Raw genomic sequence first — 26,633 nt, 5'->3', positions numbered from 1 at the left:
TTTTCCTTGCATGATCTTTTAAAAAATTGTTTATTTGAAAAGCAGATTTTGGAAGAAAGGGAGAAGGAGAGACAGAGATCTTCCATCTGCTAGTTCACTCTCCAGTGGCTGTCATGGCGGGGGCTAGTTCAGGTAAGGAGCCAGGCACTTCATCCGGGTCTTCCACGTGGATGTCAGGGGTCCAAAGTTGAGCCTTATTCTACTTCTTTCTCAGAAGCATTCGAAGAGGCTTGGATTAGAAGTATAACAGTCAGACTCCAACAGATGCCCCTAGGGGATGTTGGCACTGCAGGCAGCTGCTGAGCCACAGCATCAGCACTTGTACACTGCCTTCTCTTAATCTGTCTCTCTTAATTCATTGTATGTCATAAGTATGTTTACATGTCTGTAAATATCCCTCTACAACTTGGTTATTATTGGCTGAATAATGTTCCACTTTATTTGGAATGTATCTTTTAAATATTAAAATTTACAATATATTCAACCAATTTTCTTTTGTCGGGCATTTAAATTATTTCAAATTGTCACTATCAGTAACAATTCTGCAATAAGCAATATTTTTGGCATGTTATGAATAGTTGTTTTCCTAGGCTATATATTCCATGAAGCAGACATTCTGAACCCATAGACACAAATCTGCACCACTTTCTCTATCTTTTCTCCTTTTACTACAAATGCTGTGTCTTTTTCTTTGATTATTTAATTCAAATCTAAGATAGATCTTTTTAGATTGCTCATCTATGGTGGAATTTAATAGCCCACTGATAATTTTGTTTTCCTTTGTCATCTGTTGGTCTTGATGATTATGTAGTCCTATGTTAGTTGGAACTTTTCCTATGACTTGGGTCTATGAGAAAGAACAAGAAAGCACTGTATACCCACATTCTGTTGAAAGCTGCCAACAGTCAAGGCAAGCACTTCCTCCAGGGCATTCTCAGAAGCAGCCAAACCCAGGCAGAGCCATTGTTACCATCACCCTACTCTGTATTTTCTAGTGACCCTATGTATGCTGAGGAGGGCCAGGTCTGATGTAAGCCTGCACCCTCTGGTTCCCATGGGAGAGCTGACAGCTGTCATTCCTAAGGCAAGTGAAGGGGACACCTGCAGAATCATCAGAGAGTGGGGAACAGGAGATGAATCTGTTGCCTCAACCAGAGCAGGATGCTGCTCTGATGCACAAATGTGCAGGCTAACCCTCCGACTGGGGTCTCTCTCTGAACTCTCTCAGAGAACATCACACAGGCACCCAGGAGGTCTGGAGGGACTGGTGTCTACTCACCTGGAGACACTTGTTGGAGTAAACCCTGCCAGAGGGGCAATAGAGCCCACGGGCTCATGTACCTAAGGAAGCACTGCCTCTCCATGCCAGCTTCCCTTCACCAACACTCAGAGATGACACAAAAAGCATTGCTTTCATTTCCATGACCCCACATAAAGGAGAATGGAGATCAAAAATAATCCAGAGCTGTGGGAAACAGACCAGCCCGCTGACCTGCATGCATCAATGACTGTGTTGAGATCCTGTTCTCCTGGACTTCCTGGCTATATTTAATTTATTATTTGAATAAGAAACAAATTTTTATGTAGATCAAGCCATTGAGGATTCCTTGTCTGCAGCTTAGCCTATAATGTCATCATCACAATTATAGGAAGGATATCTGTCTTCCTACCCTTATCCAGACTCTCCACATTGGAAAAGCCAGATCCATTAGGGACAGAGAGTCTTTGGGACCCACATCTCAATTGATCTCTGAGCCTTCACTGTGATGTGGAGAGAGGAACCAGCCTTAGATGGTGGTGGAGACTGAAAATATTTTCGAAGATTTATTTTACTTGTTTGAAAGGCAGAATTACAGAGAGAAATGAAGACACAGAAGGACAGAGTCCCACTAGGGTTGGGCCAAGTTGAAGCCAGAATCCAGGAACTTCTTCTAGGTATCCCACAAGGGCCAGAGGAACCTAAAGACTAAGGCTATCCTCCACTGCTTTCCCAGACCATTGGCAGGAAGCTGATCAGAAGTGGAACAGTTGGGACTTGAACCTGTGATCACAGAGGATGCTGGCACTGAGGATAGTGACTTAATTTGGTACACGACAATGCCAGCCCCAAGACTGAACAGTTGAAATGTTTTTACAGCCTTAATACCTCCAAAGGCCTGGAGAGGTAGGCAATCTGCTCAAGAAATATCACGGGATGAGGAGAGAATTTCATACCCTAGTTGATTGAAGAGCTAAAGACAAATAAAAATGACTTCCCATTAACTTGGCTATGTTGCAATTCTTCATGAACTGACTATTACCAGAAGGCCTCAGAAAGTCCCTGTGATTTTAGAAATCCCCCTACCCCTCTGGCTGCCTGTAGCTCATTCTTCTTCCTTTCTAAACAAATCGAGCTGCAGAAATACTTCCTCCTTTCCCAGTGCTGTTTCTGTGGGTTACTAATTCTCTTTATGACATACACACCCTCTATTGGTATCCCAGGCCTTCATCCCCGCCCCCACCCCGTCTCTATCCTGTTCTCTCACAGCTACCTGCTCTATTCTCTTACCTCTTTATCAGTGTACCCCAGCTTCTTTCCAACTCCTCCCTCTCCCTTAAGAGAGCTTTATTTGGCTGCCTCACCCAGTTGAGTGTCCAGGCCATCAGAGGTATCACACCCATTCAGGCAGTGGTGTCAATAGGATCCTCTACCCACTCCTCCAAAAATCACTTCCACTTGACATTTTTGAGAATGGAGTCTCCTGCAAATAGAATAAGAAGACATGCCAAGAAAAGATCTGGCTGGATTAAGAAGACTCCTGAATCCAATAAGGACATCCTTAGAAGAGACAAAAAAGGAGCCCAGCATGATGGCTCAGTGGCTAAATCCTTGCCTTGCATGCACCAGGATCCCATATTGATACTGGTTTGTGTCCCAGCTGCTCCACCTCTCATCCAGCTCCCTGCTTGTAGCCTAGAAAAGCAATAGAGGATGGCCTAAAGCTTTGGGTTCCTGCACCTGTGTGGAAGACCCTGGCTTCAGATCAGACTAGCTCCAGCTGTTGCAGCCACTGACTATCCAATAAGAATAAATAAAATCTTAGAGAAGAAACAAGAGAAAACACAGAGAAACAGAACAGAATGTGAGCATGGAAGTATAAACGAGACATCTATAAGGCAAGTGAAGCCGATGAAGGCCAGCACCTGCCTGAGGCAGGACAGAGGCATGCGCAGATCCTTAGAGCTTCTGGAAGGAACGAACTCTGCAGACAGCTTGATTTTTGAAATCTAGGCTCTTTTTAAAAAAAAAAAAATATTTATTTTTATTGAAAGGCAGATATACAGAGAGGAGCAGAGACAGAGAGGAAGATCTTCCGTCTGATGGTTCACTCCCCAAGTGACCGCAACGGTTGGAGCTGAGCCAATCCGAAGCCAGGAGCCAGGAGCTCTTCCTGGTCTCCCACACAGGTGCAGGGTCCCACGGCTTTGGGCCATCCTCAACTGCTTTCCCAGGCCACAGGCAGGAAGCTGGATGGGAAGCCGGGCTGCAGGGATTAGAACCGGCGTCCATATTGGATTCCAGGGCAAGCAAGGCGAGGACCTTAACCACTATGCTATTGCACCGGGCCCGAGGTCTAGGCTCTTGAACAGTAACAAATCCATTTCTATTGCTGGAAGCCACTCAGACAATGGTGATTTGTTTTAACAGCCCTAAAAATTAATCAATCATTCCAGCAAAGGTGCCAGTCTGATGCCACTTTTTGCTCATGGTAAGCCTTTTACTCCTAACCTGGTCCTCACTGTGCCCTCTCCTTCGCAGGGTCTTCCCAGCTGCAAGGCAACTTTCATGCTGCCTGAGACTGCCCAAAGACTTTTCACCAGGTATGGTCCTAGCATCCTGCCCTGTGACCCACCCAAGTCTGGCACCTCTTTCATTGGGTCTCAAGGAGAACATGACCCACTCCTCACGTGCTGCATTCCTAACCGCTAGGGTGATGGTGTAAGAACTTGACTAGGTCATGAGCATGTTTATGAATAGAACCAGTGTCCTTTAAAAACAGTCCCCGGAAACCTCCCTCCATCCCTTCTATGTCGGGACATCCTACAAAGATAGACTTCCTGTGTCCTCGCTGCTCTTCGATCTTGAATTTCCAGAAGAGTCATACGTTTCTCTTGTTGGTAAGACACTCGATTCACATCACTTCCTTAGAGAAGCCCAAACAAGTTGACACCTGTTCTTCATCAAAGCTCATCTTGGAGGACAGGCATTTGGCAGAGCAGTGGACACGCCACTTGGGACACCTGTGTGTCATGTTTTATCCCTGCCCAGCTCAGCTCCCAATTCCAGCTTCCTGCTACCATGTACGCTGGGAGGCAGCAGGTGATGAGCCAGGAACTTGAGTCTGTGTCACCCATGTGGGGGACCAGGGCTTAATTTCTGACTGTTAGCTTTATACCACCAGCTGGTGCTGTTCATGTTGGGACATGAACCACAAGATAGGATCTCTCTCTCTCTCTCTCTCTCTCTCACACACACACACACACACTAATTTTCTTTGCCTTTCAAATAAATATGATAAAAATGTAAGCTTTTTAAAAAGATCTCCTCTTTGCCATGTCCTTCTAGCCTGTCATCTTATTAAAGAATCTAATCTGCATTCTCATCACTGTACCAGTGACTGGGGGAAGACTGCTTTAGATGAGTGAGTAAGGGAGGCCCTCTGAAGAGCTGATGCTGGAGTAGGGAGGTGAAAGGTTAGAACAATCTATGCATGTGTATCAGAAAGATGCAGCTCAGTGGAGGGAGTGACCTGTGCCTGGTGCAGAAGTGAGATTGCTGCGGAATGTTCAGGGGGACTACCAGAAGGCAATTACAGCTGGAGAGTGGAGTTCAGGAGACACAAAAAGGAGCCTGATTAGTTCCAACAGCAAAGGGAGGCCATCATGGAGTTTGAAGCAGGGTCATTGTCTAATACAATTTACAGTTGAAAGCCACTCTGCCTTTTGGAGATTGCATCAGCCAAGAATGAAAGATGCAGACCAGGTGGAAGATTCCCTCAGTGGTACAGATGGGACACACAGGAGACTGTCAGTGTATGAAATAATGCCACAGACTGGGTAATTGATAGAGACAACTAACTTCATTTTTTGCAGTCTCAGAGGCTAAGACACCCAAGTTCAAGGGGCCCTTCATCTGGCAGGGGCCTTCATGCCTCATCCTCCCATATGGCCAAGACTTATTACACTTCCACATGAAGCTGTACAGATGGCTAGGACACACGGTCTTTAGCCGAGTTATCAGGTGCCCTGATAAAATTCAAGCCTCCTACTCGTAAGTAAGGGAAGAATGGGTATTGACAACAGCTAATAACCTCAGTCACAACACTTCTCAATTTATCTGCATAGTCATCTGTGTGGACTCAGTTGTGATCCCTTCAGATTCACGTTTAAGCCCTAAGCCTTAGAATTCCAGATTGTGACCATAGTTGGAGAGAGGCACTCTAATGCCATACAGTTAGAATGTCATAGTGATGGAGTCCTAATCCCATGTAACTGGGATCAGGGATGTGTATGCCCAGAGGAAAGGCCATGCAGGGACACAGTGTGAACCATGTGTATAAGGTGGCCACCAGCAAGCCAAGGGGAAAACACCTTGAGACCTTGAGCATGGACTTCCAGCCCCCAGGCTTGTGAGGGAATAAATGTCTCGTGTTGAAGTAGTCCAGTGTGTGGCATTATGTTATGGCAAACCTGGTGGACCAGGACCATCTATCACCTATCTCAATGCTAGTCATGGGCAAGCAAACTCACTCCGTTGGGATTACTCTCATACCAGTGGGTTGGTCCAAGCTGGAGAGATCAGAGAGGGAGAGAACATCTGAGCTGTTTATCGTTGATGCTTTCAAACTTTATTGTAAATCAGCTGGATCCCTGCTTTTAGACTGTGCAAGAGAGATCCCTATATCCTGTGAATAAAAAAGTCCCCATACTCTAGCTGGTATTTGCTGCTCACAATCAGAAGAACTTGACCACAAAGAGAGAATCCCTGGAGAACCAATGCCTTTAGCTAAAACAACAGTGGAATCTCTAATGACCCAACTTGGATCTCTCTGAAATGTGTTCTTGCATGTGTGACCCAACTGTAGGCTTTGTTTAATTCTCTTTTAAAAATATTAAAGTTCTATCTTTTCAATTTGTGCAAGATTCTGTAGGCAATATTACGACACTGTTTTAAAGTTATGTGATCAATTTAAATTTATGTCACTATTTTTTGGGTGTTTATTTTTTGGGATAGTTATTGTTTTAGTTTAAGAAACCATTCAACAGAGGCTGTAGAACAATTTACTGTTTAGGAGAGGGCCTAGGAAAACACAGGTGCTCACTCTCATAGAGAAGAAGGAAGGGCTATCGTAGCCAGAAGTGACTGATAGTGAAAATTCAGGCGTGTTCCCGTACAATTAGCAATTACAAAACTGCCCTATTGAATAAACTAAGTCCAGGAAGAAAGGCCTTTATTTTGCCCCTCTCACCACTGCCTTCCAGCCAAGTTCCATTTCATCTCCTTCCTCACCCCAAGTCTTAGGTAGCACCCACAGATATCCATGTATATCTCATTTTAGCTATTGTATGGCTGTATCAGAATGAAAATTTAAGAACAATTTCACACCCTATTCAAAATTCCGGCTTGCTCCACCCAGTTCAGGCCTTTCCTGCAGGAAAGAGCAGGGAGGGAACAGGCTCCATTTCTTCACTTCCTCTGTCTTCTGTATCTGCTGGGTGACATCAGGCCTCCACGAAGTGAAGGAAGCAAATCTCCCTGTGGTTTTGACATTTAGGGAAGGCAGAAAGGCCCTCATGCTTTTGTGCCCTGTTAAGGCAGAACCCAAATCCTGGCTATTCCATAGTATGCATTTGTGGGTGACTGGGAGGCCTTGAGTGCACCTCCCTTTCTCCCCGCTACCCACCCCGCCATCGCACAGTTTCTTGATGCAAATGGCACATTACCTCCAGTTGCAATATCCTTCCAATAAGCTTCCTTGAACCACTCCCCTGAGCCTAGAGTCCTGACAGCCATGGTTCCCTTACACTAATGGCCGGCTCTCAGCTCAAACCCAGCTACCGTTCCCATGGCCAACACTGCCGCAGGAAATTCAGGTACTTTTGTCATGCCATGAATGGAAAGGCAGCTTGCAGCCACAGAATCTGCTTTCTCATTCAGCCATTGTGGACAGCTGTCCAACCAATCTCTCCCCTTTGAACTTTCCAGGTAGGAAGAACTGTCTGTTCATTCAAGAGACACTTATGAAGCACCTGTATTTGCCAAGCACTGTTTACTGGTGCTTATGCTACAATGGGCACCTACTCCCCAACTTCAGGGGACATTCATCAAAGTGTTCCAAGAGCTCTTACATCACCACCCACATCTGCTGGACCCTACCTGGGCATTCCCATTACTACACAGCTTCCAGTCTGGGAGTGGGGCACTAGAAGGAATCCAAAGCAACCTCCCCATGGTCTGAAGCTCCACTCACTGCATTTCTAAGCTGCCCTGAGGACATAGTTTTCCAGAGCTGAGTAATACTGATAGTGACTGGTTTCTTTCTTCTCTTCCACTGAGTCCAGTCCAGCTTGCCCAGTATCTCTGAAATGTTGGCAGCATTTATTGCTTTTTGTCAGCTTTGAGACTTTAACTAAAATTCTAAGACCACAAAAGTCACATTAAATATGCCATACCATATGTATGTGGCTCTGGGTTTCCTTGGCAAGCAGACACATCTATGTCTTTCACCTTATCATCAATTAAGGCTGTCCCTTTCTTTATATACGGTTGACCCTCCATGTCTGTAGTTTCCACATTCATGGATTTAACCCAACTACAGAGTGGAAATATTTGGGGAGAAAATTGTGTCTGTATTGCTTATGTATAGATTTTTCTCTCGTCATTATTCCCTGAGCAATACAGCATAACAATTATATATGTAGCATTTATTATAGGGCTACTAGGGTGTGATAAGTAATTTAGGGATGATTGATAGTTTACTGGGTGATGTGCATATGTTACATGCAAATATTATGCCATTTTACATAATGGACTTCAACCTTTCCAGAATTTGGCATTTTGGGGGTCTTGAAACAAGTTCGTCATGAGTATCTAGGGAATGGCTCTACATAAATCATTATACCGCGGGGCCTCACTGGTTAATTACGTATTTGTGTGGCAAGTCAAATATTAAATAAAGTACCTTACATATGTTTTTAAAATACCTTTTTATATTTAGTAACTGGTATAATTTATTTCACAAACCCTAGTAATGAACAGAATGACAAAGGTTACCCTGAGACTAAGGAGAACCCCCCATTGAGGATCCCAATAACTAATTTGAACTGTAATAATCAATGAGACTGGTTTCTCGGTGCCACCCTCACCCCAGCTCAGCTGATCAAGACTTTCACTAAAGATGTGCTGGAGGCATGGGGATAGTGGAAGACACCTCCAGGCAGCAGCAAAATCACAGTGGTCATCAGAGTCCCAAGTGAATGAGAGTTTCCAAAGTCAGACTACCTGGCTTTGTTTTTTAAGTTCTCACATCACTGCTTTGGTTGACAGTGACCAACATTAAGTTTGGATTGAAAGTAGCTCGAATGTTAGCCCAAAAAAGTCCACGCTTGCTCTTCTCTTCAGGCCACTCCAAATAAGTTCGCTGGGTCATGAGGGCCCTCAACTTATGAAACTTGCTGGGAAGGCTATTCTGTGGGATGGGTTCCAGCAAGATCAGAATTAAGTTATTGGCTCCTTCATGGAAGAGATTGTGGTGGGCAAAGTAGAGTTCGTAGTGGCACCACTCACTCTGGACAAAGTGGGGAGACAAAACAAAGATGGACTTGTAACTCTTCTCAATGCAGTTTACGATGTTCTCCACAATGCTCTTGCCAGGAACAAAGTTTCTCTCATGAAGACAAAGTCGGAGACCTGCATTTTCTAGGTTGGGTACTAACTCACTCTTCACCCAGGCAGAATCATGTTCACTGTACGAAATAAAAGCATGGAACTCGAGAGCTCTTTGGAGCTCCTCTAATGGAATGCTCCTGTTCCTACGCCGGGCCTGGGTCCATTGACACACCATCCTCAGATACCAGGGCACATCCAAGTGAATGCAGAAGAAGGTCAAGGAAACAGCCAACACTAGCAAGGTGGCCCCAATGGTCGCCATCAGAAGAGCTGGGCTGCAGGATAATTCAGACAAGTGGAAGTCCTTGAGTAGGATTCCTTTATAGCCTTCTGGGTAGGCACACTTGTATGAATCAGGCCAGCCCTCTACCACCTCACTCGACAGCTGGCCTAGGCTTTTGATGAAGTCTCTGAGCTCGCATGTACAGAGGAATGGATTGCTTCCTGCTTTGATGGACGTAATCTGCTGGCAGCTCTGGAAGAACTGAGCGGATGGGTGGGACACTGAATTATGTTCAATGATCAGCACGGAGAGGCTGCTGAAGGTGCCACATCCAGGAAGATCCACCAAGGAGTTGAAAGCCATGTTGAGCTCTTGCAAAGCTTCTAGCTTCATGATGTGTGCAGGAATGCTCTTTATCTTGTTATTGTGCAGATCAAGTACCTTGACCTTGAGGGGCAAACATCTAAAAACAGAGTCAGTAAGTGCATTTGAAGACAAATTTAACACCTGTATACTCCCAGCCCAAGTGCAATTGCCCTCATGTCTGTCAGAACCCAAAGAATTCCTGCTAACATCCAGTGTCTCCAGGGATGGCATATCCTTGGTCATGCGGCCTACTTTGGAAAGATCTTTCAGTCCATTCTTTTGTAAGATGAGTGTCTGCAATCTAACTAAAGTGGAACATTTTTGGAAAATGCTATCTGTAAAAACATTCTGGGTAAAGTTCAAAAACTGAAAAGTGCTTGGTGCCTGAGGACAAAGCATGTGTACAAAGGGGGTATCCGATATGGTCAACATCCTGATATTCATCTCTGAAAACACCATATATAATGCTGTCTGTGAAAAAATGAAAACTTGGTTGGTAACATGTTCTATTTTCAAAGCTTTCAATGCCGTCTCAGAATAAGTAAAGTGTTCTTTGCCAATTCTTTCAACTATTGTCAAGTTGTAAATATTGAGATATTCCACAGGTTTGGGCCAAAGGAATTGGAAAACTCTAACCAAGCATTTCCAGGTTGTTTCCATGTGGTGCAGGGTAAAATTCATTAAGGCTGGCCCTCTGGTGAGTTGTGATAAAAATATAATCAAAATTTGACAGTTCTTATCGTTTAATTTAATATTAGTGAGTTGTAAGCACTCTAAAGTATTAACTGATATTTTCATTTGGACAGAGAATGAACTATCTGGGCGAAAAACCAGGTGGAGCTTTTTCGTATTCAGAATTGGAAGGCTGTCTGTCTCATTTGCTTTCCCATAATAGCGTCTCAAATCCAGAAGGATGTGATTTAGGTACAAGTGAGCAATTGGCAGCAGAACTAATTGTGGTAGCTTCACAGCACTGAATCCCAAGAAATGCAGTTGTGTCAAGTTGCCAAATTCTTGACAGATGGGTGGGACATCGAAGTCATTGAAAGAGAGGTCCAGATGCTTGAAATTCACAACAGAATGACACGTCAGATTGCGTAACTGGTTGTAAGATAAATCCAGATATTCCAAGTCCTCGTTGAACTTGAAGACACTGAAATCCACTTGCTGGAGCCGGTTATGGGAAAGTGTCAACATCCTCAGTGCTGACAGAAAGCGGATGTCCGAGACCTGGAGCTCAGAGATGTTGTTCTGAGATACATCTAAGACTCTGGTTTTTAGTGGCAGGTCTTTGGGAACATGAGTCAGACCCTTTTTGGACATGTCTACTGCAAAGTCACTTTCATCAGAGAACCGAATTGTGCTTCCAACTATTAAGGTCATGATGTAAACAAAATGGAAGTTTCCAACAGGTTCGTTGTCTGGGGTCATGATGTAGTGGCTATCCTGAAGGGCTGCTGCTGTTCCTCAGAGGATCTTCATGGGGGAACAAATTCTGGAAATATAATACGCAGTCTTGAGAAGAATAAGAATTGTATGATTACTCTCTCAAACCTCCATTTACCAAACATAAATACCAATGGTTTCTTCATTCACTATTATAGTTGTAAATTGATAGATTTTTTTTTTTTTCTTTCCACAGTGAGGAAGCCTGCTACTGCCAGGAAAGGCCATCTAGATCCTACTCTGAAAGACTCGGGGTTGAGTGTTCTGCCTGCCAGGCCCTGAGGATCCCCTCTGGACTTGTTTTGTTTCACACACATCTCTGATCTTTCTCAGGGATGGAGCAGCCTCCTGGAGTTTGTGAAAAACAAGGAAATGCAAAAGTGCTAGCTGCAGCCACTTGGGGCCTGAATTAACAGATGTGTTGACCAGAAGACAAACCAAAAAGCCAGGGAAGGAAGAGGCAAAGAAAGGAGGTACACAGGAGAAAATGGGCTTTTGGAAAGTTCCAGGTATACCAGAGAATGGAGGTATCCGCTTCCATGCCCAGAATGGAAGAACATGCTTGGAGAAGACCTGAAAAAAATCCTAACCTTGCCTCTCTGCCCGACAGTGAGGCTCCATACAAGCAGAAAGTGAACAGTCTAGATAAGCAATGAAGAAATGCTCCAACACAGGGCCAACCTGCAAAGATTGCAGATGTTGTCTTTTTTTGAATGTTGTATTTGGTTTTGCTTTTGCTCCAGGTGTAAATGAAAACTCACATCACTAGCTGACTACTATACAAACAGAGAACTCAACGACTCCATATGAAAGAGCATAGTCTTTTTTAAAAAATACTTCAGAAAGTCACCACACTACAACCCACAATGCACTCTGGAGAGGAGCAAAATCTGATGTTTACAGTTACCTCAGTATAATGCTCAGAATGGATTTTTAAAAAGCTATTAGATATGCAATGAAACAATGTATTTTACTGGAAGTATAAGAAATGTAATAAAGTCTGACAACTGACACTCCCCAACATTAAGACTTAAAGCTACTGTTATTAGAGCAATGGGAATTTGGCAAAAGAATGAACAGATCAATGGATTAGAATAGAGAGCTCAAAAACAGATTGGTCTAAATATGGTCAACCAAGTTTTGACAAAGGAACAAAGGCAATTCATACTTTTAGGTATTTACCCAAATGAATTCAGGACTTACTGCCACCTAAAAACCCGCATGTGGATGTATACAGCAACTTCATTCATTACTGCCCCCAAACTAGAACCAACAGGATATCCTTGAACACATTTATACAATTAAATATGCAACAATAAAAAGAAATGAGCTTTCAAGCCATGAAGAGATATGGAAGAAATGTCGGTATGTATTTCCAAGAAAACAATCTGAAAATACCACCTTCTGTGCAAATGCAATTATAGACCAGTCTGAAAAGACAAAGCTTAGGAGCCAGTGAAATGCTGAGTGGTTGCCAAGGGAAGGATGGGGAGAGGGTGGAGTGTGAGGAGGACAGGGTATTTTTGTGGGCAGTGGAAGTTCAGTATAACACTTTGATGATGCAGATGTACCATTACACACTTGGCCAAATGCATAGATCCTACCCCAAAACCCTAACATAAAGCACGGCCTTAGTTAATAAAAGTCTTACATCAATGTGGTTCAACAACTACAACAAAAACAACAATGCCAGATATTACAATAGAACTATGCATGATAGAACAGCATGTATTCAAACTGTCTAGACCATTTGCTCAAGTTTTCCAGAAACTTCAGTGTACTCTGAAAAAAATTCCACTAATTCTTGAAAAAAAAATTTATCAACATGGCCTCAGCAAAAGCACATTTAACTTACTGGACCAAGATTTCAGATCAACTGTCTTAAAAGTTAACTATATGTGGAGCTTGGCGGCATGGCCTAGTGGCTAAGGTCCTTGCCTTGATCCCATATGGGTGCTAGTTCTAATCCCGGCAGCTCCACTTCCTCTCTGTCTCTCCTCCTCTCAGTGTATCTGACTTCGTAATAAGAATAAAATAAATCTTTTAAAAAAAAAGTTAACTATATGACCATGGTCCCTTTTAATTGTACTACTAAAGCTGGTGGGGCTGCAGATTGGTACAGCCTCTATGGAAATCAGTATGGAGAATATTCAAACAACTCAAAATCGACATACCGTATGACCCAGCTATAGCACTCCTAGGAATATATCCAAAAAACTTGTTTTACGAGAAACCAACATGCACCCCTATGTTCATAGCAGCACAATCAGTAATTGCAAAAACATGGAAACAACCAAAATGCCCATCAGCAGAGGATTGGATAAGAAAGCTATGGTTCATCTACTCTATGGAATACTACTCAGCTATTAAAAAAACAAAATGCAGTTCTTTGTGGCCAAATGGGCCAAACTGGAAACCATAATGCTAAGGGAAATGAACCAATCCCAAAAGGTTAGATACCACATGTTTGCCTTAATTTAAGATGATATGATGTTAAGCATAACATGTTATGTTATGGATATTATGTCATATGTAGTAAATAAACTAAAATTGAACTGTGAAGGGGGGGTCACAGAAAGTGGTTAAGAAATCGCATTTATTTTTAACATGTTGACTGCTCAATACTATGTCAATTAATTCCATAACGATGTTAATTGTTGCAGATGGTATATTAGTGCTTTTATTTGACTGGGATGATACTCTGCTGTCTCTGCCCTCAGACCAGAGAGGGCCTACCCAATAAGTAGTTGGACTTGACTGGACTATAAGATGTTGGACTCTATGCTTGGCATATACTTGCAAAGAGGGAATTTCAACTGAACTTGAACTATGGTTATGCAACAAGGTGGAGGAACCCACCATGGGGGGATGGTGGGGGGATAATCCCAGATTCTATGTAATTACAACACAATGTAATTAATGAATAAATTTAATAACAAAAAAAGACATTATCAATTCTCTTTTCAAGAGACAATTCTTCTATCCTACCTCTCAAACAACCCTCCTGTTAGACCAGCCAAATCGGTCATTTAAATTTGTACAAGGAGGAACATTTGGCCTAGTAGTTAAGACTTAGATTAAAACCAGCCAAGTATATGTGCCATTGCCATGGTCTGAAAGAATGTGGAGCCCCAGTTTGTGCATGGAAGTCTAATCACAAACGTGATGTTACTCTAGGTCATAGGGTCCCTGGAAGGTGACTTGGTCATAGGGCAGAAGGGGAGAATACATGGGCTCCAGCTTACATGTATGTAACTCTCCCGGTTACAGTTTCCTGCTGACGCATACCCAGAGAGGTGGAAGACGATGATTCAAGTAGTTAGGTAAAACTTGGGAGACTCAGGTTGTATTACAGGTTCCTGGCTTCGGCTTAGCCCAGCCGCAGCTGTTGTGGTCACTGAAGAATGAACCAGCAGATAAAGGTATTCTCTCTCCCTCTCTTCTTTTTTGACCCCACAACCAGTCCCCAGGATTCATGAAGCATTTACTTAAATTGGTCATTAGGTCAGACACATTTTCAAATAAATATCCCAAAACATAAATTGTAAAAGTCGTATTCCTAGTTGCAAAAGCAACTTTCTAAACCACTTTTTTTGAAATGTTCTAAAGGACTTCTGGGTCAAGAACATTGTATTTTCAAATACGAACATTAAAAATTATAAGAACAAAAAAATTATGAGAACCAAGAAGGGTGAGGTGATATGCTCAAAGCTATTTGTTCTGCTCTAAATCCCTAAGATGACCAAAAATATAAAAATGAAACACTAAAGATTTATGTACACAAACACACAGAAGAGGGGAGTTCTTCAAAAAGCTCAGACAATATACATGATGAAAACACTATTCATTGATTTCAAAAAAAATTGTTAAAATTTAATTTTTTTTATTGGAAAATCAGATACACAGAGAGGAGGAGAGGCAGAGGGACGATCCTCTGTCTGTTGGTCCACTCTCCAAGTGGCACAATGACCGGAGCTGAGCTGACTCGAAGCCTTGCACCCTCCATGTGGGTGCAGTGTCCCAAGTCTTTGGGCCGTTCTCGACTGCTTTCCCCGGGCCACAAGCAGGGAGCTGGATGGGAAGTGGGGCCACCAGGATTAGAACCGGTGCCCACATGGGATCCCAGTGCGTGCAAGGAGAGGACCCCAGCCACTAGGCTAACACACCGGGCCCGGATTTCAAAAATTTTTGCACCAAAAAACTGACCTCTTTTTCCATTTTTCCATGAACTTTTAGAAGTACCTTGCAAAAAAAAACTTGTGAATTGCTAGCAGATACAGACCAGGAAACTTTATTAGCATGTCACCAGGAGATGACGCACATAACTCCTTTAAAAAAAAAAGAAAAGAAAGTAACATGTGACAAGTGCTAAACCAGTGTTACAAATTCCCATACATTTAACTGAGAAAGAACGAGAAAAAGATGACAAAGAAAAAATGGAATACACCAAAGAGGAAGAAATGAATCCATGAGTTAGTTTTCTTTCCTATCACAAATACTAGCTGTTTTAGATCTTCCTGGAGGACATGACATTAGTTTCCACTTTCATGCAATTCCAAAGACATTCATAACTTTCAAGAAAAAAAACCACAAAATCATTTTGCAAAATTTTCAAAGAAACATTACCTCATTCTTATGTAATGGTTAGTGTTTCCTTGCCATCCTTTAAAGAAGTGCTTTACTCACGAAGACTTCTTAAGAAGGAAAAATAAGGTCTTCAAGCACGAAAAGTGGGTGCTTGACCAAAACAAGTCCCTGGTATGGCAATGCCTCAAAGACAGTGTGGTGCCATCTGCTGGCCCTTCCTGCAATTACTCCAGCATAGAAATTTCTCTTTTGCACCACATAAGCAAAGCAAAGCAGGAGGGTCAGCAGGTTTTTCTGGGTTAGAAACGAAACCAGGAATCAAATATGTCCATACCTGTGAGCAAATAGCTCAGGAAAATTTCAATGCCAAGAAAAACATTATTCTAAGGCAATATTTATTCAACTCTCCTTAAATCCTTTTTCTGTTATCACCAGGGTTTTTTTCAAAACATTTATTTATTTTACTGAAAAGACAGATTTGCAGAGAAGGCAAGACAAAAAGAAAGATCTTCCATCTGCCGGTTCACTCCCCAAATGGCTTCGACAGCTGGAGCTGAGCCAATCTGGAGCCAGGAGCCAGGAGCTCTATCCAGGTCTCCCGTGCAGGTACAGAGTCCAAAGGCCATCCATTACTGCTTTCCCAGGCCATAAGCAGGAAGCTGTATGGGAAGTGGAGCAGCTGGGACATGAACCAGCGCCCATATGGGATGCCACCACTTAGAGGTGGAGGATTAGCCAGTTGGGCCAATGTGCTGGCCTAACATCACCATATTTAATATCTCCAAAATAACTGCAGCTACCACCACCATCAAGTAATTGTTAAGCATTCCTTTAGTTGGATGAGATACTTTGAAAACAAGCTCAAGTCCATTTTTTTTTTCTTTTTGAGAGAGACAGATAGTATGAGAGCAGGATCCCATTCACTGTTTTACTCCCCCAATGCTCACAACAGCTGGGACTGGGCCAGGCAGAAGCCAGGAGCTGAGAATTTAATCTAGATCTACTAAGTGGATTCCAACTCCCTAAGCCATCATCACTACATTAGGAGGAAGCTAGAGACAGGAACCAGAGCTGGGAATCAAATGCAGAGAGCCTGATGTGGCACACAGCCATCTGAACCAGTGTCCCAGCAGGCAGACCAGAAGCCCGCCTCAATACAAGTGTTTTGTTGGTGGTGGTGGTGGTACTGATTTTGTTTCTAAATCCATTTTTCAAGGCAAGTTTAGCAGTTGATACCTGCTTTAGCAGTTGATACCTGTTTCCCCACAATCTGATCAATATTCAGTATTATCAGATGTTTTAATTTTTAATTCTGAAACACTAAACAACATTGAGATCCTGCAAGACTAATTCAAAAGTGACCTTCCCAAAGACCATTTCGAAGCATTTAGAATGATATCGACAGGGGTTGACCTAAAAAGATGTCAGGTTAACCAAGGTAGTTCTGTAACCAGAAGACCCTGTTCCCCAGGCTTGTCGCTTAACTGTGGTTCTAACGAAGAATTGCAACACGAACCATGCAATCATTCCCACACCCACTGTCTCCCACTGCCGCATCTTTACAGGAAATGAGTGAGAACCCTGTAAGTTGGCAAATGAGAAAGAAGCATCCACGTAAGAACCACTTCTGCTTTCAAGAGTGGGAAGGTCAGCTTTCATCCTCCTCATCCTTACTCACCAAACCCATGCGGAAGTCTTGGCGGGAGCATGTGGACACAAGAGACAGGTGGAGAGCAGAAGGTGTCCGTGCCTCTGGGAAACCAGCTGTGAGGATCAGGCAGAAGACAAAGGGGCTCCGTGGGGACCTCGAGCAGCACTGGGCTAAAGTCCTCGGAAGATATGCACACGCACACTTGCATCACTGAAGATATGGTCACGTGGCCTGTGTTTCATTAGGGTACTGCAGAATCCTCTTAGGGTATTGTGCAACCAAGGAGTCCATTTTTGAGGCCCCCACATGTCTGACAGACGACCTTAAGAGGAAAACAAAAACCACAGACATAGATCATATGACAGGAACCACGGCAGTGAAACAAAACAGTACTCAGCGGGGGAGGGAGGGAGGGAGGGAGGGCACAATGACTCAATTAGCCAATCGTTCCCCTGTAAGTGCCAGGATCCCCTATGGGTGCAGGTTCATGTCCCAGCTGTTCCACTTCCTATCCAGCTCCCTACTTGCGCAAAAGAGGATGGTCCAAAGCCTTGGGACAATACACTCATGTGGGAGACCTGGGAGAAACTCCTGACTCCTGGCTTCGGATTGGCTCAGCTCCAGCTGTTGTAGCTATTTGGGGAGTGAACCAGTGAATTTTAAGATTTTTCTCTCTGTTTCTCCTCTTTGTAGATCTGCCTTCCCAATACAAATAATAATAAGAAGAAAACAGTACTGGGTTGAACTCCTGGGGACACTCAGTAACTATGTGGTTTTGGGTAAGCTGTTAAACCTCCCTGAGACTCCATTTACCCATCCATAAATTAAGAATACTTGTGATTTTTAGGGAAGCTCATGAATATAACATACCTGAGACAGGGAGTGACACAGAAGTCCTAATAATAAGGAGGTGAGAATTCTAGGCAAGCTATGTATTTCTGTATGGTGAAGTGCAAAGATTTCAAGCAATTCTACTAAGTAGAGAAGAGCAAGGTGAAGGAGCAAGTATTTGACTTGGAATGGCTGCATTCCATATCAGATTACTGGGGTTTAAGTCCCAGCTCCACTTCCAATTCCAGCTCCCTGCTAGTGTACACCCTAGGAGGCAGCAGGTGGATGGCTCAGGAACTGGAGTCCCTGCCATCCACATGGAATTCTGGATTGGACTCTGGGCTCCTGGCTTCTGCCTTGCCCAGCCCCGGGTGGTGTAGTCATTTGAGGAGTGCACTAGCTAATGGGTAACATCAATTTTTTCTCTTTTTCTCTGCCTTTCAAATAAATGAAAATGAATTCTATATATATATATCACAGGTGGCAAGATGCAGAGCAGAACAGATGCCATCATTTGCATAAAATCTGCCACTATTTCACAGGGGTTACTTCTTATCAGGCATTGTTCTGAGTACTTGGCAAGTTTTAACTCAGGTAAACCCCCTGACAGGTGCTGCAAGATGAGTACTATCCTTGTCTGTGTATATCCCTGGACAGGAGCTATTCGGTAACTGCCCTGCTGGGCAGAGGTGGGGCTGGGACTGGAACCCAGCCAGTCTGGCTGTGGTGTCTGTGTGTGCAAATCTGATAGCACATTGCTTTATGAGACACACAGAGAGAAGCAGCCCTTTGAAAACAGGTGGCCATTGAGGTTTGGTGGTCACTGGGATCACCAGGAGCCAGAGACAGCACAGTTTTGCTTACATCGTGACTTGTACTTTCAGCCTCCAAAGCTGTGCTACTGGTTTCAGTCACACATACAAAGAACATATCTTCTCCTTAAACGATATCGAAGAGGGGCCAGCGCTGTGGTGCAGTACGCTAAGCCTCCACCTGTGGTGTCAGCATCCCATATGGGCACTTTTTCATGTCCCAGCTGCCCTGCTTCCAAGCTAGTTCCCTGCTTATGGCCTGGGAAAGAAGCAGAGAAGGATCCAAATTCTTGGACCCCTGCATCTGCGTAGGAAACCTAGAGTCTTGACTTTGGTCTGGCCAAGTTCCAGCCATTGTGACCATGTGGGGAGTGAATCAGTAGATGAAAGATCTCTCTGTGTGTCTCTCCTCTCTGTGTAACTTTGCCTTTCAAAGGAAAACAAGTAAGTAAAACAAACCTTTAACAAACTTACCTGTGAACAGAACTGAGATAGAGATTTTTGGTCTCCATTTTACATCTTTTTATCCTGTCTGCCTTTTGTACCAGGCACACGTGTAACCTTAATTTTTTTAAAATACTGCCACAAGTGCATAGGTAAAAACAGAATAGCAAATATGCTGCTCCAACGTAGACACCAACAAAACTTTTTTGTTGATTTTTACTCTTAAAACTGCCTTTACTTTCTCCCTCTAAAAATAAGCAAACATTAGTGCCTGCTGGCAACTTTGAAATGAGTTGTACAAAAGTTAATAATACCATAAAAAGATTGATGAATGTATATTTTCATCTCTTTGAAAGGCAAAGTGACAGAAAGAGATGCAGAGAGAATCTTGCATCTGCTGGTTCATTTCCCCAAATGGCCACATCAGCCAGGGCTGTGCCAGGCTGAAACCAGGAGCCAGGAATTCTATCTTGACCTCCCTCCTGGGTGGCAGGTGCAAGCATTCGAGCATCTCCCAATGACTTCCCTGGACTGTTAGTAGGGAACTGGAAAGGAAACAGAGGTTTCAGGACACAAATTTCATATTAAACATTGACATGAACACTAAAACATTCTTCTACATGAATTTAATAATAAAGACAGGACACTGACTGGGAGGAGGTTTTTGTAACATACATAACCCTGGAGGAATGTGAGATGGACAAAAATGGAAACTTCTGGTAGCACTGGCTATGGATCAGGATGTGAAAAAATAGCTCAAACACACTTCCATGGATTCAGCTTTACCTGGCCTGGGAGGGGCCAAGTGGGAGTACTCTGCAAAGTTCTTCAAAGGATTCTAGCCCAGCCCACGGAGGTTTAGGACCTGTACCCTCTCCTGCGCACAGTGCCCCCTAGTTAAACCTAGGTGTCATTATATTTTTCTCCTAAGAATAAGTTCATGCTTATTATTTTTTATCCTCCACTTTTCTATTTAAACACTCCATAATTATTTAAATAGATCTTTAAAAACTTAAATTGTATCAAAGTATATAAAGGTGAAGCCTGTTAGCCCTGCCTGGAGGCAGTTACATTTATTTCATAGGACATGATTTGTAGTTGGTAAACAAAACAAAGCAAAAGAGCCTTGTTATTAGGATTGCTTGGTTGATGTTGTTTATTGGCTAGGTGTGATTTAGGTCAAAGGATAAAGGAGAACAATCCATTCAAAGGGAGACTACCTTACTGGGCTGCTGCCACCTCCCGGGGCAGGGAAGGAGGTGTAACAGCAGTGCTTGCTGTGTGTCTGCAGACAGGTGCAAAAGTCCCCAGCAGGGCTGCCTCTGCTGATGGCATAGCAAAAGCACCTGTTACACCCGGACTATGACCCAATAGCACTCACACAACCAGAGGGCCTGGTACAGGCGCCTCTCTATTTTAGGGGTAAAAAAAAAAATCCAGGCACAGAAGCCGAATGTTAGGATTGTCCAATCTTGGCATGATACAACGAGGTCGATGGCCAGGGACAGCACTTTCCACTCTCCCTCACATTAAGTGACTTTTCCCCCCAGACTTTCTATCTGTATAAAAAGAACAAATATGGATTTGCTTAATTGTTTTTACATTTAATATGGAAAAGATGGGGGGGTAGAAATGATCTGTTTGTCCATCAGAAGGAAAATGCTTGAGAAAGTCTGATACGGAGTTCCCACAGGATATAACGCAGCTGTGGTACAAACAGGTTACGCTGACAACTGTGATACCAGCATCCCCTACGGGTGTCAGCTGGAGTCCCAGTTGCTCCACTTCCAACCCAGCTCTCTGCGAATACTCCTGGGAAGGCAGTGGGATATGAACCAAGTGCCTGAGCTGCAACCACCCATGAGGGAGACACAGATGGAGTTCCCAGCTCCTGGCCATTTGGGGAGTGAACTAGCAGGTGGAACATTTCTCTCTCTCTCTCTCCTCTCCTCTCCTCTCCCCTCTAACTCTGCCTTTCAAATAAATAAACACACACACATAATGCAAATCTTAGAAGTGTGACTTGGATTGAAACATGGTCACCAGGATGGATTACAAAAAATAGGAGAAAATGGACAAAATATGTCATTATCTTGTCAATTATATAAAAAGTTCTCCTGACACTGTTTAGGTATGTATGGGTTAATCTAAGTCAGGAAAACTACAACAGGATCCACATACTATTTTAAAATGGTAGTGAGACTGAGGGGCAGAAAACAAAGCTACCCTGTGTCTAAATTGTTTTAATTTATAGTTAGTAAAAGAAGAGTGTGTGAAAGATGAGACAGCCGACCTCGGAGATTTGGCTTAGAATCATAGTTTTTAAATAGTATTTTCCATGACTGTTTTATACACACGCACACACTCACATACAGGAATAGCACACCTCAGACAGCCACTTCAAGCTTCCCCTTTCCAGCTTCATACTTAGTCCTATGTTGAGGGACACACACAGCTTCCTTCCGGGCCAACACACACCGTCAGCGGCGCCGCAGGTTCCACCGGGCACTCCACCAACCCCTGCCTGCTGGACAACTCCGGCTGCTTCCGGCTGTCCCGGGCACCAACTACGGTAAACAGCCTGGTCCACACACACTGGCCCCACTGACTGTGGCCTCAGGCTCCCGCGGCAGACGTGGCGTTCCTAGCCAAGGCTAATGCCTCTGAGTTGTGAGCCACCATCCCCAGCCAGCCCCTCCACGAATTGTTCCATCGCTGCTGCTTTTTGGCATCCCCCTCACAAGCCCACCGACCGGCTGAGGATCAGACGCTCTGTAGACTGTCCTGGCTCTTGGAGAGGAAGGAAAGGCATCGACGAACCTCGAATCCTGCCGGGGGCCTGGCTGGCCCCGCTGGCCCCGCTGGCCCGGAGCCGGGAACCAGCAGTCATGGCCTAGGGCCCGTCCGGCTCCGGCCAGAGGGCTTGAGGCGTGGCCCCGCCCACCATCGGCCCCGCCCCTGCCGCCCTCGGCCCCGCCCCGCCCCGGCCGCCCTCGGGCCGCGTCCCCGCAGGCCCTGCCGACGTGGCGGGGCGGGACCCACCGGCCGCTCCCGCGCGCACTCGGCCGCCGGCGGAGCGGTAAGAGCCGGGCTTCCCTCTCCCCTTCCCCCGGGCTGGCTGGCGGGCGCTGCCGCAGCGGGGTGGTCGGGAGAGCCCTCGGCGGCCCCGGGTGCCGAGCCGCTGCCTTCCCCAACATACACCCCTCCGGAGTCCCGCTCCCTGCCCGGAGCCGGCAGCCCTCCTCAGGCGGCGCGCGCCGGGAGGAGCCGGCGTCGTCGGGGCGAAGGTCCGGGGCGGCGCGGCCGAGGGCCTGCGAGGGTGCGGGCGTGTGAGTGTGTGTGTGTGAGTGTGTGTCGCTCCGGGTCCACGCTCATGCACACACCCACACGCCCGCACGCCGGGGCTGCCTCCCTCGGTCGCCGGGGACCCCCACAAAGCATCCAGTCCAGACACCAGGCAAGTGTGGAAAAGTTTCAGCCGGCTCTTCCGCTCCTTAGCCCTCCTCCACCCCCGTGTCTCGGGGCCAGGTCCGAGGTGGGCTGTGGGCTCCCAGTGGCGAGACACCCCCATTCTAACAGCTCAGGCCTTAACCTCGCCTCCTCCCAGACTGGCACCCCCTCTCTCCCTGTCAGCCCCATGCGGGTCCCTCGCCCCGCCCCAGCCCCCTCCATCCCAATCCTCTGGTCTTCTCGCCTGGAATTTGGGAGTTATGTCTAGCCGTCCCCATAAGGCTGCCTTTCTCCTGTCAGAGACCCTCCGGTCCCGGCACTTGGTCCTCAGCACTGGGAAGGTTTCAGACAGGTGGCTTCTTAAACCGCTTTCCTGGGAAGTGGGAAGACCTCAGCCAGGCAGAGGGAACCGACTCACCTCAGAGACCCGCATGCCCCCCTTTCCTCCCAGGGGCCCCGTTTTGCTCCCGCACCCTCTGCCTTCCACCCACCCTCAGCCGAGCCACGGAACTGATGCGCTTGGAAGTTGTGAAGGAACCGGAGGGGCGGAATTTTGAGGCAAAAGTGAGCCAGTGCGACAGGAATGTGAGGATGGGAGGGGGCTTTCGGGCGTCTTGGGGATTCAGACCATATAACTAGACACTGATTTATCAGACCAGAGCATATAGCACCCGTTGTTTCTGTCTCATCCGTATAGCAAATACAGTCAGTCGCATTCGGTTCAGGCAAGACTCGGAGGTGAGAAACTGAGTTGGGAGCTTGTGGGAGGTTACTGGGGGTTGCAGGCCCGCAGGAAGCTGTGTCAAAGAAGCACTAACTTCTCAAGGCAGTAGTGGAAGACCAACAGGAGCAGTTACTGCTTGGGAAGACCTAGGGGCAGGTGAAGGAAAATTACAGAGTCGGAATTGACTGCACGGTTCATGGAAGGCATAGAAGTCGGACGACCGTGGGGCGTGGGGTTGTGGAACTTTCTGCATTGTGAGAGCAGGGCTGCTGAGCTGCTGAGGGATGTTGAGAACGGTGACAGAGAAGGGGTGAAGGATCTACGTGTGGGTGAAGGTGTTTGCGCCTAGAGGTGTTTAAACAAGAGAGTGAACAGGTGTGTGTTTCCTAAGGCGTCTGGCAGAGCTTGAGGTGGGAGTGTGTGGGGAGGCCGAGCTCAGCAACCCGACAGCTCCAGCACCGACAAAAAAAACTCTCCCTGGAGGCTGATCCCAGATCCTCCATTTGGCCAGCACGTTTTTTCAAACTGAAAGCTAGCTGGACTCACACAGCATATCCTGTTACCAAGTTTTTATTTTGCCAAGTGAGGCCATTAAGAAAAAAATCTGCTCTCACCACAGTTCTCATACAATGAAAAATGTTTTCATCCTGAGAAAAGCTGGAAGACTGCACTTGGGAGATGAAGGCAGTGCCGCCTGTTGAGTCGATTCAGATTTATGGAAAACTTGCAACCTTGTTCCGGTACTTCTCTGTCCTTTAAAGGATGGGTCCCAGGCCTGCCAGCGGGGCATGGAAACAAGGGTGGGATCCCCGTATTCACCCTTCCCTGATGGAGGAGGAGGTGAGAATGAGTGAGGTGTTGGCCCCTCAGGGGGCACCATGGGACCAGGGTCTTCCCACTTCAGGCTGCCATTCCTAGCCCACCTCATCACTGCTTCTTGTAGCCTCTTGTCCCAGCCACAGACACGTCCATCCTGAAGACCCAGGCTGCAGTCCTAATGCTGGGTGTTGACACCTGCTTTTTTCCCATCACACCTGCGTAGCTGTAGCAAAGCTACCTACACCAGTCCCCTGGCCTGAGGCCGGTCTGGTTCCACTCCCGTGTCCGTTTTGGATGTGGTATTTTGCATCCCTTTGTGTGATTTGTGTGATTCCTCAGATGGTTCCCTTCTCCACGGCAGAGCTTCTGTCTTCCGTTTTCCACCTACCGTGGGAGCTGGTTGATGTCGCTGCTCCAGTACCTTGCATAGCATTGCACACATTTTAGGTGGTAAATGAATTCACTCATGAAAAACTAACTTATCCCTAGCCTGCAAAGGCTGCCTTTGGTGCTGCCCTTCCTCTCGTCTGAGTTCCCTGTCAGTGTAGCCTTCTTACCGTCTTAGCCCCAGCATGTAACAGCAGTGCCCAGCATTCCATTGGTGAGGCTGTGCTGTTTCTGGCTGCTGGAGAACACCCAAGCAGAGATGGGGGGGCTGCCCAGGAATCCACTTGGGTTTCACAAGCCCATGCTGAAACAGCTGGGTGCTGACAACACACAGTTTCTGATGGTTTCAGGCCAAAGCTCACAGGCTTAACACCGTCACAACCGCCCCACCTGTAACAGCATCCAGAGTCGACAAATGTTCATAAGAACAGCAAACAGGAGTCTTGTTTTGTGTGTGTGTGTGTTTTTCATTTTGATTTAGAGAAGAATAAACCTTTGCCAGTCCACCCAATTGGATAATTAAATGCATTTGTAATTAGGTAATTCAATTAAATATTCCAAATACAGATTAGAGAGACAACTAGAAGTTGAAATAGGGCTGATCTTGTGACATTTATTATGTTTATTTTTTTAAGATGCATTTACTTATTTTGAAAGTTGAGTTAGAGAGAGAGGTCATCCATCTGCTGGTTCATTCCTCAGATAATCACAATGGCCAGTGCTAGGCCAGGTTGAAGACAGGAGCCAGGAGCTTCATCCGGGTCTCCCACACGAGTGGCAAGAAGCCCAAACACTTGGACCATCTACACCATTGTTACCAATGCTGTTAGCAAGGAGCAGGATTAGAAGTGGAGCAGCCAGGACACCAGCACTCATAAGGGATGCCAGAGTGGCTGGTGGCAACCCAACCCACTGCAGAATGCCACCATGCCGGCCCCATTTATTATCTAAACAGATGTTAAAATCTGGCCTTTCTGAAGTGTGCAAACTGTCTGTAAATGTATTGTTTTAGGAACATCAGCCTACATGACAGCCGATTTAGGAGTGTTTCAGATGCGGTGGTTCCTGTGCCCATAGAAGGCAGAACCATTGTAGAGAATTTCTGGTGCCCCCACATGTTGACCCTGGAGGTGAAGTCTGAGAGAACAGCCTGGCAGTCAGAGTCAGGGAGCCCTGAAGTTTCCCCCAACAACCTCCTGAGGTGGGCCATGCCCATGAAGCTGATGGAATGTTTTTTTTTTTTAAAGATTTATTCATTTTATTACAGCCAGATATACACAGAGGAGGAGAGACAGAGAGGAAGATCTTCCATCCGATGTTTCACTCCCCAAGTGAGCCGCAATGGGCCGATGCTGCACCAATCCGAAGCCGGGAACCTGGAACCTCTTCCGGGTCTCCCACGCGGGTGCAGTGTCCCAATGCATTGGGCCGTCCTCAACTGCTTTCCCAGGCCACAAGCAGGGAGCTGGATGGGAAGTGGAGCTGCCGGGATTAGAACCGGCGCCCATATGGGATCCCGGGGCTTTCAAGGCGAGGACTTTAACTGCTAGGCCACGCCGCCGGGCCCGAAGCTGATGGAATGTTGCCATGTGCCCACATGCATGTCTGCAACCAGGTTGAGGCTTAATTAGATAGCCTGTAATTGCAGGCAGGATGCGAGTTCCTCCCTTGCTACCTCTCGCTTCTCTCTTCTGGAGCCAGGACTCAGCTTCCCTCCTCATTTGGGCTTTGGGTTCTACACTTGGTTAAAGGTATAGCAGCACGGCTCAATGTCACATTCTGCCCAGGTCATAAAAGGGCATCTGGTGCCTGTGGGTTATTTCCCATTTGGCCGGTGAAAAATGACTTCTCATGTGCCTTATGCTAGTTAGCATTCCTGGACAGAAAGGACAGTCATCAAGCCCACTAAATAGGTGGAAGTTCCTGGAAAAGCAGGAAAGACTCCTGGAGCATATTTTTTCCCT

General features: G+C 45.7%; 3 protein-coding genes across 10 annotated transcripts in view; 1 reads left to right on the top strand and 2 right to left on the bottom strand.

Moving 5' to 3' along the window:
• The window catches only part of TLR1 (toll like receptor 1), a 32,776-nt gene extending 15,473 nt beyond the window's left edge, over window positions 1-17,303 (bottom strand). For 3 of the 6 annotated variants that reach the window (XM_058670202.1, XM_058670204.1, XM_058670207.1), the window contains exons 1-2: window positions 17,230-17,288; window positions 2,623-2,741 (exon numbers count right to left, since the gene is read on the bottom strand). The gene's annotated coding sequence lies outside the window, so the exon portion shown is untranslated. Of the gene's footprint in view, window positions 1-2,622; window positions 2,742-17,229 lie in introns of all 6 variants that reach the window. The other 3 variants (XM_058670203.1, XM_058670205.1, XM_058670206.1) reach the window with 2 other exon arrangements.
• TLR6 (toll like receptor 6) lies at window positions 5,161-17,300 on the bottom strand. 2 transcript variants are annotated; one of them, XM_058670199.1, is made up of 2 exons: window positions 17,230-17,300; window positions 5,161-11,013 (listed from the first exon to the last, which is right to left on the bottom strand). In XM_058670199.1, the coding sequence occupies exon 2, from the start codon at window positions 10,947-10,949 to the stop codon at window positions 8,556-8,558; it is 2,394 nt and encodes a 797-aa protein (XP_058526182.1). In that variant the 5' UTR covers window positions 10,950-11,013; window positions 17,230-17,300; the 3' UTR covers window positions 5,161-8,555. The 2 variants fall into 2 exon arrangements, with proteins under 2 accessions (XP_058526182.1, XP_058526184.1); XM_058670201.1 differs by having other exon boundaries at window positions 5,161-11,033; window positions 17,230-17,258.
• Window positions 17,304-22,263: 4,960 nt separating the features above from the next.
• Window positions 22,264-26,633, top strand: part of FAM114A1 (family with sequence similarity 114 member A1) — a 60,934-nt gene continuing 56,564 nt past the window's right edge. The window contains exon 1 of one of the 2 annotated variants that reach the window (XM_058670197.1): window positions 22,264-22,368. The gene's annotated coding sequence lies outside the window, so the exon portion shown is untranslated. The remainder of the gene's footprint in view (window positions 22,369-26,633) is intronic. The other variant, XM_058670198.1, reaches the window with a different exon arrangement.

The sequence above is a fragment of the Ochotona princeps genome, chromosome 11 (assembly GCF_030435755.1).
Source record: "Ochotona princeps isolate mOchPri1 chromosome 11, mOchPri1.hap1, whole genome shotgun sequence".
Taxonomy (NCBI): Eukaryota; Metazoa; Chordata; class Mammalia; order Lagomorpha; family Ochotonidae; genus Ochotona; species Ochotona princeps.
The sequence above is the reverse complement of the archived record's forward strand: the minus strand, read 5'-3'. Positions and strand labels throughout refer to the sequence as shown.